At 45.0% G+C, this 13,902-nt stretch overlaps 1 protein-coding gene across 1 annotated transcript in view; it reads left to right on the top strand.

The window, feature by feature from the left end:
* Positions 1 to 1,033: 1,033 nt before the first annotated feature.
* Positions 1,034 to 13,902, top strand: part of Snx6 (sorting nexin 6) — a 46,800-nt gene continuing 33,931 nt past the window's right edge. Inside the window, exons 1-2 of the mRNA XM_021655232.2 lie at positions 1,034 to 1,104; positions 1,249 to 1,296. Coding sequence (XP_021510907.1) covers positions 1,099 to 1,104; positions 1,249 to 1,296 — 54 coding nt within the window. The 5' untranslated portion in view covers positions 1,034 to 1,098. The remainder of the gene's footprint in view (positions 1,105 to 1,248; positions 1,297 to 13,902) is intronic.

Here is a 13,902-nt window from a genome sequence, read left to right as displayed (position 1 = left end):
TTGATGATATGGACAATGTAATCTCTCCTGTAACTGCTTTTTAGCTGTAATTAGGGTGTCATTGTTGGGGCCCAGGAAGGATGGGGCAAGGGTGTGACCAGGGGTGGGGAGAGGATTCAGGCCAGGGGATGCATACATACGTGTGTGTACATGTAGGGAGGGAGGTGGGGGAAGGAGTCAGTTGTAGACACCGTGGTATTTGTTTGGATGTGAGGAGTGAGGAAGAGGAAGCGTGTGAATAGGACAGGTGTCTGGCTTGAACCTTTGAAGGTGATGATGCCATTAAGTCAATGGAGACACAGGTCTGCTTGAGTGTTCCTTTGTAGAGGTGAGGTGCAGTAAGTTAGAAACGGTTTTCTTTTAATGTTACATTTATTTAGTGATCACGTGTGCATGTGTGTGTGTGTGTGTGTGAAAGGACAACCTGTAGTACCTTTCTCCCTTGTGGGTAGTCTTGGGGATTGAACGCCTGTCACTAGGCTTAACAGCGGTACTTTTCCTCCCTGCTAAGCCACCGTGCCGGCCTGAGGAATTATTCCTAGCGTCCAGGGTCTGTGGATACCGGTTTGGTGCTCTCCAGCTGGACAGTTAGCTCCGGCAGGGAATTCTCTAGTAACGAGAACAGCTCGTTTTTATAGCGCTCAGTCATTAGCACTGCAAACAGGTCTTTATTACTTCCGCAGCAGTAAAAGCTTGATGACAGCCCCTGTCCGCTTACTGTGCGAAGCTCTGGGTTCCTGAAACTTCTTCCACAGGCAATGTGGTATTTATTAATGGTGACTAATCATCACGTACTCAAGACAAAGACAAGAATATTTACCGTGGCTTCCTGGGGGCCGCCTGCACAGCTTTCGGGGGCCTCCGGGCCAGGGAAGCGGGCTGGGAGCGGCGACTGCTGCGCCGAGCCCACCCTCCCCATCACCTGAGGCAAAGGCTCCTTTCCTCCTCAGGGACTGCCCTCCCCGTCCCCACCCCCAGGGCTGCGCGCGGGCAGGGGGCGGGGCTGGCGCTCGGCCCCGCCCTCAGCCCCACCCGCGCGGCCGCCTGGGTCCGCGGCCTCGCCAGTGCGTCTGCGCGAGCCCTGGACTCGGAGCAGCCATGATGGTGGGTGTTCACGGCGGCGCCGAACTCGGGGCGCGCGGTGGGGGCGGCGGGCGCGGGGACGGCGCGGACCGGGCGCTAATGTCTCTCTTTGTGTCCCCCCTCCCCTCCCTCGCCCTTGGTGTGCCCGGCCCGCCGACTCCGCAGGAAGGCCTGGATGACGGCCCCGACTTCCTCTCGGAGGAAGACCGCGGAGTAAGTCGTGTCTCCCGTCGCCGAGCACCCTCGGTCCCTTCCCCGCCGCGGCCTGAGGAGGGGTCCCGGCCGCGCCCTCCCGACCCCCGCGGCGCGCGCCCCGCCCTGCTGCAGCCCTACCTTCCCCGGCGTCGGCGCCTCTCGGGTCCGCGGGGTCCGCGGCAGCTTTCTCGCCTCGGGCGGGCGGTCCAGCTCCGGGCCGAGCCTGCTCTGCCCAGGCCAGGCTGCAGGTGGGGTGGCCAAGGTGGAGGCCGGGTTGCAACGCCCCCATCTTTGACACCCTGGGCCGGGAAACCCGTTCTCAGACCTTCCCGGTGGTGCCGTCAGAATCTTCTTTCTGTGGCTTTCTGGAACCCCGTGGTGCTTTCCTCTGCTGAATGATACAGATTTAGTCTAAATTTACTCTTTTGTAGTAATTTTTTTTTTTTCAATCAGCAAATCTCAGTTGTGAGCTACCAGATTTTGCAAAGAACTGGTAGCCCACAGTATCTACTTTTTCTAGTCTAGCCTTCAACCCCCATCTTTTTCAGGGTTCTCTGGGGATTGTTTCCCATCTCTAACTCTATTGAAGTTTGACTTGTAAAATTATAATGTATATAATTAAGATGCACACTGTGATATTTTGATGCTTGTAGAGGTTGTGAAATGATTATCATTGTCACCTAGGTACCTTCAGTTTCTTTTCGATGAGAACACTTGGTCTGCTCTAAGCAAGTTTCAAGTATATATTACTATTAATCACTATGCTTTACATTAAGTATCCAGAACTTGAAACTGAAAGTTTGTATCCTTTGACCACCCCCTCCCCCAGCCCTGCCCCTTGTGTAAAAGCTCTGATTTCTCCCTCCCAGCGCTCCATGTGTCTTTTAGTGAAGGGTAGCAATGCATGTAGTGCCTAAGTTTCAGTTTTGCCATTTAACAGATCACTTTTTAGTTTTTTAGGCTTCTTTCTTTTTCCATTCTTTCCTTTCTTTTTCTTTTTGACAAGTTTCCATGTAGCTAGGTTTGGCCTGGGACTTAAGGCATTTTTCCTGCCTCTGTCTTTTAAGTGTGGATTACAGGTGCATGCCACCCAGCCTAATTTTTACTTTTATTTTCCATTTTGCTTTTACTTATCCATCCTGTATACAGTGAGAGATACAGGTGTTGGTGGGTTTGGGATAGATGACAAACAATGCAGGATATTGTTGTTGAGAGATGAGGTGTTGGTGAGCTGGTGGAGGTGGCTCTTTGTTTTTTGTTCCCAGCAAGCTAGAGGGCAGAGGCAGGTGGATCTCTGAATTAGAGTCATAGCCAATTCCAAGTCAGCAAGGGCTACCTAGAGAGGACTTTAAGGGTTCATTTTAAATTCTATGTCTGTGTGTGGGTAGGTGCATCTGTGTATAAGTGCTTGTAGAAGCCAGAAGGTGTCAGATCCCGTGACACTGGGGTTACAGGTGGCTGGGAGCAGTCTGTGGGAGCTGAGCTCAGGTCTCCATGCTGAAGTCACCTCACCAGCTCCTGAAGCAGTTTTAAAAACCCACAGAGGGACACATGCTACTGTGGATCCCTTTTTTTCCTCCAGAAGTCCCCGTTCCGCTTTCATGTCAGACATGCATTCCATTGCAGAGAACAACCTTGAAGAGTCAGCCCTCTCCTGGGTTCTGGGATTAAACTCAAGTTGTTAGGCTTGCACAGAAAGCACTTTACATATTGAGCCATCTTGCTGGCTAAAGGCTGGGGTTTAGTAAAGATATTTTAATACATGCTTAAGCGTTAGGGTTGAGAAAGAACCACTCTCTCAGAAAAACAGACACACCCAAGAGCATGGGATGTGAGTTTCTGTAAGGAGACTTGAAAAGACTCACCAACGGGGACTTGAGTGTAGCAACCGGATGCTTTTGTAAGTGATAAACTAAACCCCTTAGTTTATATACAAGCATGTGATTTCTGGTTTTAAAAACTTCTAGTTAACTACAATGTTTATGTGTAAATATATATGTAATTTTTGGATAAGACAGAATTTTGGATAAATTAGAATTTACTAACTGTATTTTATGTTTTGTTTTATTTGATGTTGTGAGACAAGGTCTCACTTCGTAGCTATGGCTGGGCTGGAATTCAGAGATATTTCCTTGCCTCTGCCTTCCCAGTACAAAGATTAAAGGCATGTGCCACTGGCTGGTGTATTTTTGATTTAAAGGAGAAGGACTGGGGTTGTAAATGTGATGCGTGTACTCCCCTATCATGGGTAAGACCTTGGCCTCAGTCCTTGGTATTGGAAATAAAATAAAATAGGAGACACAAGTAGTTATTGATGAAATGAGATTAGTCTTAGTTCACTTAAACTGATTGTTCTGAAAGCATGTAGTCTTCTTTGTTTAGATTAAAAAACTGTCTTTTGTCTGGACAGTGGTGTACACCTGTGATCCCAGCACTCAGGAGGCAGAGGCAGGTGGATCTCTGTGAGTTTGAGGCCAGCCTGCTCTACAAAGAGAGTCCAGGATAGCCAAGGCTATACAGAGAAACCCTATCTCCAAAAACGGAACCAAAACAAAATAAAACCCTGTCTTTTGTAGTCTACCATAAAAAGTGAACAGGATTTGCTCATCAAGTGTTAATATTTTTTACATTAATGACATAAAAGATGGAATGTTTTCTAATGCATAATTTGTTTTGGTGGCTTTTGGCCTTCATAAAATTTGTTTACAGAACTGAAAGTACTTAAGTGATATGTCTGAGAACTTTTCATGTGTCACAAAATTAGAGCGAGAGGAAGCAAAGAGGACAGCTGACCAGGGGTTACTGTGGAATGTTGTAAGCGAAACAATTTTATTTACTTATTTTTCGTAGGGCAAATGTTGATTTATTAAGGAAAAGTAAGAAAGACTCTGGAGAGTAGCAGGGGTTCCAAGGAGGAATAATACCCTAGATGAGGATTCTCGTGTGAGAGTGGGAAAACAAATGCACAGACTAAACAGGCTGGAGGTGTGGCTCAGCGGCAGGACTCGCCCACACATCTAAGTGGCTGAGCCCGATCGCCCCTCCCCTAAGGGAGTTAGACTGCAGGACGGCTCTACTAAGGCTGAGGACCTGAGCTCCCTGGGATGCAGATGACAGAAAAGAAAAAAGCAGTTCTCACAAGTTGCCCACTTATTGGCTTCCACACGTGTTCTGCGGTATGCATGTCCCGTGCACAAAAAAGGAAAATGTTCGTATTTTTAAAAAGCCTAAATCTCCGTACTGATAGCTGTGAACACCTGTCCAGCTTGTTCTTATTTTGGTGCTGTGGAACTGCCGAGTCGGCAGTTATGACTGGACAAATAAAGCTCCGTGCAAACCTTTGGTCAGCATCTGAAGCCTGGTTTTTCTCTCTCACGTTTATTTATGTATAGTGAGTGTGTGTGGCCGGAGTGGTGGCACACACTTTTTTTTTAAGATTTATTTATTTATTATATATACAATGTTCTGTCTGCACATAACCTGCATGCCATAAGAAGGCACCAGATCTCATTATAGATGGTTGTGAGCCACCATGTGGTGGGTTGCTGGGAATTGAACTCCGGACCTTTGGAAGAGCAGCCAGTGCTCTTAACCTCCGAGTCATCTCTCCAGCCCTGGTGGCACACACTTTTAGTCTCAGCATCTGGGAGGCAAAGGCAGGTGGAGGCTAGCATGGTCTACCAAGTGTGTTCTAGGACAGCCAAGGCTACACAGAGAAACGCTGTCTTGAAGTAGAGTGAGTGTATATATAAAGGGGCACATACGCTATGGCAAACACGGAGGTCAGAGGACAATGTGGGCCCTGGGAGCAAACTCAGGTCATTGGGCTTGGTGGCAGGTGTCTTTACCTGCTGAGCCATCATGCTGGCTCCTCTGTGTGTACCCCTTTATAGCTGAGCAATCAAAGACTTCTGAAGAACTTTAGTAGTTTGGGGTCACACAACAGTAAGAGCTGGATTTTGTATCTTGTTCCTGACAGCTAAGACATATTTCTCCAACTAGTCTTGAAATACTTGTGGTTGGTTGTGGTAGTGCATGCAGTCCCAGCATTTGACAGGAGGATTGCCTTGAGTTCTAAGGTGGATGTTACCAGAGAGTGCTAGGGCAGCCTAGGCCACAACCCTTGCACAAGACAAGACTTGCATCAGAGTCGCCCGTGCCCTGGATGTGGTAGTGCGTTCCCATGGCACTCCAAAAATTGACAGGAGGAGGACCAGTTCAAGGCCAACCTGGGCTACAAAGCAAAACCCTACCTCAAAAAAGTCTATCCAAACCAGAGTCTCTTGGGGTGTATGAAAAAGAAAACAAACATTTTAGGATTCTTGCCCTAACAATCCCCCTAAGCTGGAGTTAGCAGCCAGTTGTGAACTGCCCAGTGTGAGTGGTAGAAGTCAAAGTGGGTCCTCTGAAAGAGCAACAGACACTCTTAACCACTCAGCCATCCTTCCAGCCTGTTTTAAGATTTTTAATTTTTATTATGTGTGCAGAGAAGCCAGCCTTCAGGAGTGGGTTCTGTCCAGTCTGTGGGCCTGGGCGTGAGCTTGGGTCAGCCATCCTGTGCAGCACAGTTTGCCCATTGACCTGTCTCTCTGGTGCCCAGCACCCCCAGGCGTTTCTCTCGTTCACTCAAGTTTGATTGCTGTTGGACAGTTAGTCTGCTCGTCCCTCAGTTTAGAAACAGAAATGTCTGGCCTGTCTAAATTTCCATGTGTCGCCTGTCCTGTTAGAAATAGATTCCAGTAGTTAGATATTAAGGCATTGTGGTTCTTGTTCAGACTTTAGATCAGTAGTTCTCCACCTCTTGGGGAAAATCTAAGGACCCTTTCACAGGGTTTGCCCAAGACCATCGGAAAACTAGATACTTACAATGCACAACAGTAGCAAAATTACAGTGATTGGAGTAGCAACAAAAATAGTTTTATGGTTGGGGGTCACCGCAATGTGAAGAACTGTATTAAAGAGTTGCAGCATTAGGAAGATTAAGAACTTTCCTGCTTTAGATCATTTTGCTCAGCCTATAAAAAAGGAAACCTTTTTTTTCTCTCCTTTAATTGTATTTATTTATTTTGTGTGGGAGATACACCTGTGAGGTCAAAGGACAACTAGTGGGAGTTGGTTCTCTCCTCCCATCATGTAGGAACTCAAGTTGTCCGTCTCCTTTATCCATTGCATTAGCCTTTTTCCTCTTCCAGCCCTCTTTTGTTTTTCAGATAGGTTTCCCTATGTAGCCCCCAAATCCTAGTTTTTCTGCCTCCCCCTCCCAAGTACTGAGACTACCCACATCCAGCTTTTGAAAAGGAGTCTGAGTGAAAAGTATAAAGTGAATATTTGATCTGTGTTGCAAAAAGAGACATGAAAGATTCAGAAATAACACAGGCATCTAGAGCAACAAGTAGGTAAAACTACAGCCAGTATTTTAAAGTAGATAGTTTAAAGCAGACTAGGTTTTCATCCTGGTATTTTTATCAGGAAAGGCTTTGATGACAAGAAGAAAATGTTTTCGGCATCTAAAAAGAAGGCTTAAAATAGTAGTGGCTGGATGTCAGAGTGCACACCTGTAGTCCGTGCTTTCGGGAGAAGTGAGGCAGAGGGTTGGCTGGGCTAGAGTGTGAGACACTATCTCACCATGCTCTCTTCCCCCCAAAAGGCAAAAAAGCAGAACAGTATGGGAAGCTGTTGTCTAAGCTTTGTTTTCTTCAGCCCCGCCTCTTCAGAAGCCACACACAGAGAAGTAAAGGACAGTAACATTTAGTAAGCACATGAGTCCTTTGAACTGGATGCACTTTGTTTTGATGTGCAGTGCATACCAGAGTGATGGCCTATTTCTCTTAGCATGTGGTTTCAATTCTAAATGGCATGCTGTTTTTCAAAAAACAACATTAGAGTTGGGCAGTGGGGCTCGCCTTTAATCCCAGCACTTGAGAGGCAAAGGCAGTTGAACCTTTGAGTTCGTGGCCAGCCTGGTCTACGGAGTCGGAGTGAGTTCCAGGACAGCCAGAACTACACAGAGAAACCCTGTCTCAAAGCTTCCCCACCCACAACCACCCAGAAAGAGAGAGAGAGAGAATCTTCTGGACTCCCAGTCTTGCCCCTTCTCTGCATTCCTTGTCTTAGTGCTATCATTATCATTTTCCAGTTGTGCCAAGAACTCCAAATCATACATACGTCCTCAGAACAGTCACTGAGCCCACCTTAATGTCACTATGGAAATATTTGCTCTACCTTTTAAGAAAACTTAAAACTTTTATTGTTACTGGAAGTGTGGAGGTCAGAGGACAACTTCATGGCATTTGTTCTTTCCACCTTTCCACCGGTTCCAGAGATAGGTCGTTAGTTTGGGAAGGAAAGGCTTTATTTGGCTTACAGGTTATAAAACCCAGGCTGGAGAGATGGCTCAGAGGTTAAGAGCACTGCCTGCTCTTCCAGAGGTCATGAGTTCAATTCCCAGCCACATGGTGGCTCACAACCATCTATAATAAGATCTAGTGTCTTCTTCTGGCATGCAAGTGTATATGCAGATAGAATATTGTATACATAATAAATAAATAAATTATATATATACATATATACATATATATGTATATATTTAAAATAAATAAATAAAACCCATCAGTGAGGGAAGCCAGGGTAGGTCAAGGCAGGAACACGGAGAAATGCTGCTTACGGGCTTGCTCGGTTGCTTTACCTACACAGTCTAGGCTCATCTGAATAGGAATGGCGCCACCTATAGTGGGCTAGTCTGATAGCATCAGTTCCTCGGGTGAAGTGTGCTCTTCTCCAGTGACTCCTAATTTGTGTTAAGCTGACAAGTGGCAAGTGCCTTCATCCACTGAGGCATCTCATTGGCCCTGCCCTACTTTTCTTATCCATAGCTTTGATGTTTTTCTGGATTGTAGCAATACTTGTTACTGGTCTTTCATCCTTCTGTTTTCCATTCACCCTTATTGTTTCCTTACAGTTTGATAATTTAAATTATTAAATCATTTCACTTGCTAACAGTTTTTCTTATACCCCATTTCTTTTGGAGTACGGTCCAAACATTTTATGCTATGTTTATCCCTGTTGACAACTCTTTCTGGCCGGTTAGTCCATACCTCTCTCACCCCATACAAACATTGTCTGCTTGTCTTTCAGGAAGCACTTTGTCTATTTTGCGTATGCATTTCAATGCTGTAGGGTGTTCCTCACACACAATTTCTTTGGACCTGGCACAAATATTTGTATTATTTGTGTGCCTGTACAGTATTTACACAGATTTAGAAAGATTAAACAACTGGTTACAGTCATATGCAGGTAGTAGGCGCTGTAGTTAGACACACACTGTTGAGCTGCAGGGTTTGGGCTCTTAAACTTTTTGTTGTCACCAAAATAGGCTAACTCCTGAATATTGACCTGGAATTTTGTAGTCTGGCAGAAAGGATAGTACGTGTGGGTAGTTTGGTTCTCCTTGGATTGCTTGATCTTACTGAGGCAGAGGTTGCAAAGGTCGTTATGACTGGAAGACAAAAGACATAATGGCAAAGGCTGCAGGCACTAGGGAGTGCTAAGGGGTTTTATTAAGCTAGAAAATAGGTGTGTTCACACTCGAACAGGGTTGTAGCTCACTCTTAAGGTGGAGAGTGCTTGATGCTTCCTTTCAGAAAAGAAAGCAGTTCATAGAAAATTGGAACACAGCAGCTGAGGTTTAAGAGTCAAGACTGAAGAAGTCCAGGGGTGGACACGGCAGTGAGTACCAGGCGAGACTGATTTTGTTTTACTTCCATGTTTGTGTGTGTCTTACTGTAGGGATGAGTGCATGTGGCTGTACGAGGACTGTAATCTGTGAGTCTCCCGATCTGTGTGCTGAGAACTGGACTTGGATCCTTTGTAAGAGCAGTGACTGTTCTTAACTACTGAGACATGTCTCTAACCCCTGTTTTTACTTGCTTTAAAAGCACTTAATTTTTGTGAAAGCTAAAACATACATAACTGAAATTAGCACACATTCTAGACTGCTCTGTGCATGGTTTTGGGTGAAACTCAACTTGGAATAATTGTGATGCTTACTTATACCAACAAATGCTGGCAACTTGATCTGGTTAGTAAAAATTATAGCCTCAGCTACATAAATGTAGTATAATAGGGAAATTATGGTTAGATTGATGCACAAAATACATGAAAAAAATAGGGGTTTATTAGCATATATAATAGGTTTCATTATGGCATTTTTAAAAAGAAGATTACATGTATTTGTTTTGTGTGTAAGGGAGGAAAAGGGCACACTCATGTCACGTGTTCAGTGGAGATAGAAAATAACTTGCAGAAGCCAGTTTTCTCTTTCTACCATGTAGATCATCACATTGGTGGCAAGCGCCTCTACCCACTGAGCCATCTCTCCGCCCACATTATAACTTTTGATATGTAAATTTTGTATTTTCAACATATACAACATTTATCACCCTCTCTTGTACCCGTACTCGCTCCATGGTCCCCCTTCTTCTTCCCAGCTAGCCTTCCCTTCTCCTTTCACGTACAAGGCGATTTCTACTCTATTTATTTATTTTGGTTTTTTGAGACAGGGTCTCACCATGTAGCTTTGGCTGGCCAGGAACTTGCCGTGTAGACCAGGCTGGCCTCAAACTTATAGAGATCCACCTCCTTTGTGCTGGATTTAAAGGCATGTACCATCACACTCCACTTAATTAATTAATTTTTGATTTTTCTGTATAGTCCTGACTGTCCTGGAACTCACTCTGTAGACCAGGCTGGATTCACAGGGATCGTGCTGGAATTAAAGGCGTGTGTCACGAGCAACTGGCTTTTTTTTTATTTTTTTAAGATTTATTTATTTATGTATGTGGGCGCTCTGTCTGTGTGTATGGCTGCATGCTAGAAAAGAATATCAGATCCCATTATAGATGGTTGTGAGCTGCCATGTGGTTGCTGGGGCTAAAGAGCTCTGGAAGAGCAGCCAGTGCTCTTAAATGCTGAACCATGTCTCCAGCCCTTAATTTAATTTTTTAAAGATTTGCTTTTATTTATACACTTTTATATTTTCAGGACAAGGTTTCTTTGTGTGGCTGTGGCTCTCCTAGAACCAGCTTTGTACACCAGGCTGGCCTCAAACTCCTAGAGATCCGCCTGCCTATTCCTCCCGAGTGCTGGGATTAAAGGCCTGCACCACCACCGCCAGGCTGACAGACTTACATTTTTATTTAATGTGTATGAATAAGTGTTTTGCCTGCATGCATGTAAGTGTATGTATGTATTTGTTCATGCCTGGTACCTGCAGAAGAAAAGAGAGGCAGATCCCCTGGAACTGGAGTTAAGGACAGTTGTAAGCAGCCGTGTAGGTAAAGAAAGCTGACCTGGGTCCAAGAACAGCAAGTGCTCCTAACTGCTCAGCCATCTCTTTAGCCAGAATGTGTAAGACAATTGAAGGGCTTGACAGTATGGCTCAGCAAGTAAAGCCTTACGACCTGAATTCAGTCCAGGACTAACATGGTAAGAGAGAACTGTATGGTGTGTGTGCGCACAAATAAATAAATGTGTAGTAAAAAAATACATTTAAAAAATATTTCCGTTGTGTGTCTATGTGCGCATGGGTGCGTGTGTGTGTACATGAGATGGTAGTAGTGGCGTCTGGGAACAACTTGCTGGAGTTGATTCTGTCCTCCCGGAATAGAACTCGGTCATAGGCTTGGTGCTGAGCTTTTGAATCCATGAAGCCATCTTGTAAGCCTAAGAATGAAAATTTTGATTATGGAACATTCAGCAGTCTTACTCATGGATTTAGTTCCCTCTCCCCTGTTAAATAAAAATAACTTTGTTTTTGAGACAGTGTCCCACTGTGTAGCCCAGCCTGGCTTGAAACTCAATATGTAGATCAGGCTGCTTCTAACTCAGAGATCTATCTGCCTCTGCCTTTGGGGTGCTGGGATTAAAGGCATGTCCACTATGGTCATCTTAATTTTATTTTATTAAGATTTATTTGTTTGTTTGTTTGTTTATTATGTATGCAGTGTTCTGCATGAGTACACACCTGCAGGCCAGAAGAGATCTCATTATAGATGGTTGTGAGCCACCATGTGGTTGCTTGAAATTGAACTCAGGACCTCTAGAAGAGCAGCCAATACTCTTAACCTCTGAGCCATCTCTCCAGCCCTGTAGTTTTATTTTTTGACAGGCTGTTACCGTATAGCCCAGACTAGCCTCAAACTCAACACCTTTCTCCTGTTGGCTAGGATTCTAGGTATGAGTCACTATACCAACCTTAAGAAATAATTCCAATCTCTGGAGCATCCTTGCAGCATGCATATGTGGTACATACATACACACATACATACCAACGTATATACATTCATTCTTAATGTTTTACTTAGAATACCAAGCATTGGGTTCCATTGCTGTGCGGTGGGAAGGATCCTGAAGTGGCAGCTTGCTTGTGTGTTCTTGAGATGACAGGGACACATGGCGGATGGCAGTGATCTAGGGAGCGTTAGACACATGTTAGGTGAGATGTTAGAGTGCCTGGTGGGTTGCTGTAGGAACATTGGTTTCCAAGTGGAAGCTTTTGAACACGGGAATAGTATCTCGCGTAATGAGATTATAGTGGTGGGTCTACAAGGACCAGGTTGCAGAAGGCAAAGCAGAAGATTACAGTAATTGTTACTTTCCCTTCTTTGCTGGGTCAGTACCCAGCAGGTGGAGCTGAGAGGAGGGTGGCCAGTCCAGCTGGACGCCCTCCGTGACTGAGCAGGATGGTGAGTGTCCACGGCCCGAACCTCCCCAGATGCCCCAGGGAATAGCAAGGAGAGGTGGGCCAGCGACAAAACTCCACGTAACAGTCACCAGGCAGGGTTGATTTTAAGGCGGATATGCTGAATTACTTTTGCCCGGAAGTGGTGCCTCTTAAATCAGAAACTAAAGACAGGTCTCCAAACTCGAGCCAGGCTCAGGTAGATGCAGCAGACCTTATCAGGCCCAACACCTCTTTCCTCATCCATCTCTGTACATTTGCTAATGCTTTCCTGGCAAAAGAAACTGATTTAATTATTTTATTTTATCTTTATTTTTGTTTTTCAAGACAGGGTTTCTCTGTGTAGCCCTGGATATCCTGGACTAACTTTGTACACTAGGCTGTCCTAGAACTCAAAAAGATCTGCCTGCCTCTGCCTCCCAGATTACTGGGATTACTAGCGTGCACCACCATGCCCAGCTTGATTTAATTTCTTAATATTTATTTGTCATGTGTGTGCACATGTGTATGACAGCCTGTTGAAGTCAACTCTCTTTCCTCTACGTGGGCTCCGGGAGCAGACTCGGGTCATGGGGCTTAACAAACAAGCACCTTTACACACTGAGCCGTCTTACTACCCTACGAATGTCTGTTGTCGAAGTAGTATAAATGGAGAACTAACCAGACAGCAGCTGATCAGCATCTGTGTGTGCACGCGCATGTGCGTGCGTATGCGTGCATGCGTATGCGTGCATGCACTGCTGCTCTGAGCCAGGGTCTTGAGCACAGGTTAACCTCAGCTTCCTTTACAAATGAGGATGACTTTGAACTTGTGATTGTCAGGACTCTACCTCTACCTCCCAAGAGCTGAGATACTTCTGTGTACCACACACCTGGCTTAGGGTCTTTAAATGAACATCATTGTCATCATTATCATAAGGTTTATTTTTAAGTGTGTGTGTGCTTATACAAGTGCCTGCAGTGCAGGTACCTTTGAAAGTCAGAAGAGGGCTTGGATCCTCTGGAGTTGGAGCTAAAAATAAAATTCCTGTCCTCTGGAAAAACAGCAAGTACCCTTAAATGGCCAAGCCATCTCTCCAGCCCAGGATCTTTAAATTTTTATTTTTATATATTTTTTTGATACTGAGCTAGCTGTGTAGACCAGGCTGGCCTCAGATTCCCAGAGATGTGCCTGGCTCTGCCTCCAGCGCTATGGAATTAAAGGTGTGTGCCACCTCCTTGGCCTGTACATTTTTTTAATGATACTGTATTTTTGTTGCTTCATTTTGGTGCTGTATTTTTGTGTCCTCTTTCTTATGAACAACAGCACAAACGTTTAACCTACTCTGTCTCTAAAGAAAGTACAAGCACCTCCCCACATGTGCCTAAGCCACACAGAAGAACTAAAGGCAGAAAAGTGAGGTTTCTTTTTTGAGACAGGGTTTCTCTGTAGCTCTGGCTGTCCTGGGCTCACTTTATAGACTAGGCTGGCCTCGAACTCAGAGATCCACTGCCTCTGCTTCCCCAGTGCTAGGATCACTGGTGTGTGCCACCAAGCCCGAGTAAAAGACAGGGTTTTTTTTTTGTTTTGTTTTGTTTTTAATCTAAACAAAGACTACATGCTTTTAGAACAATCACCAAGCCTGACAAAGTAAGGTTTCTTAAAGCGATGCAAAGGGAAGTGATGGAAATGTTCCATTACCTCAATTAGGAGTTTTGCAACATGGATGTCTGTTAAGATTTCAAATTAATTTTAAGACTTTATATGTAAATTGTATCTAAAAATTAGAATTATAGGGGCCCTGAAGAAAATGATACCCCAACCAAGGAAAATACATGGGAGGGGACCTAAAAACCCGGCTCAATGTAGCCCATAGACTCAGTGTCCAAGTGGGGTCCCTAGTAAG

This window comes from Meriones unguiculatus, chromosome 7 (genome assembly GCF_030254825.1).
Source record: "Meriones unguiculatus strain TT.TT164.6M chromosome 7, Bangor_MerUng_6.1, whole genome shotgun sequence".
In the NCBI taxonomy this organism is placed as follows: domain Eukaryota; kingdom Metazoa; phylum Chordata; class Mammalia; order Rodentia; family Muridae; genus Meriones; species Meriones unguiculatus.
Note: the sequence above shows the minus strand (reverse complement) of the source record. Positions and strands in the feature narration are given on the sequence as shown.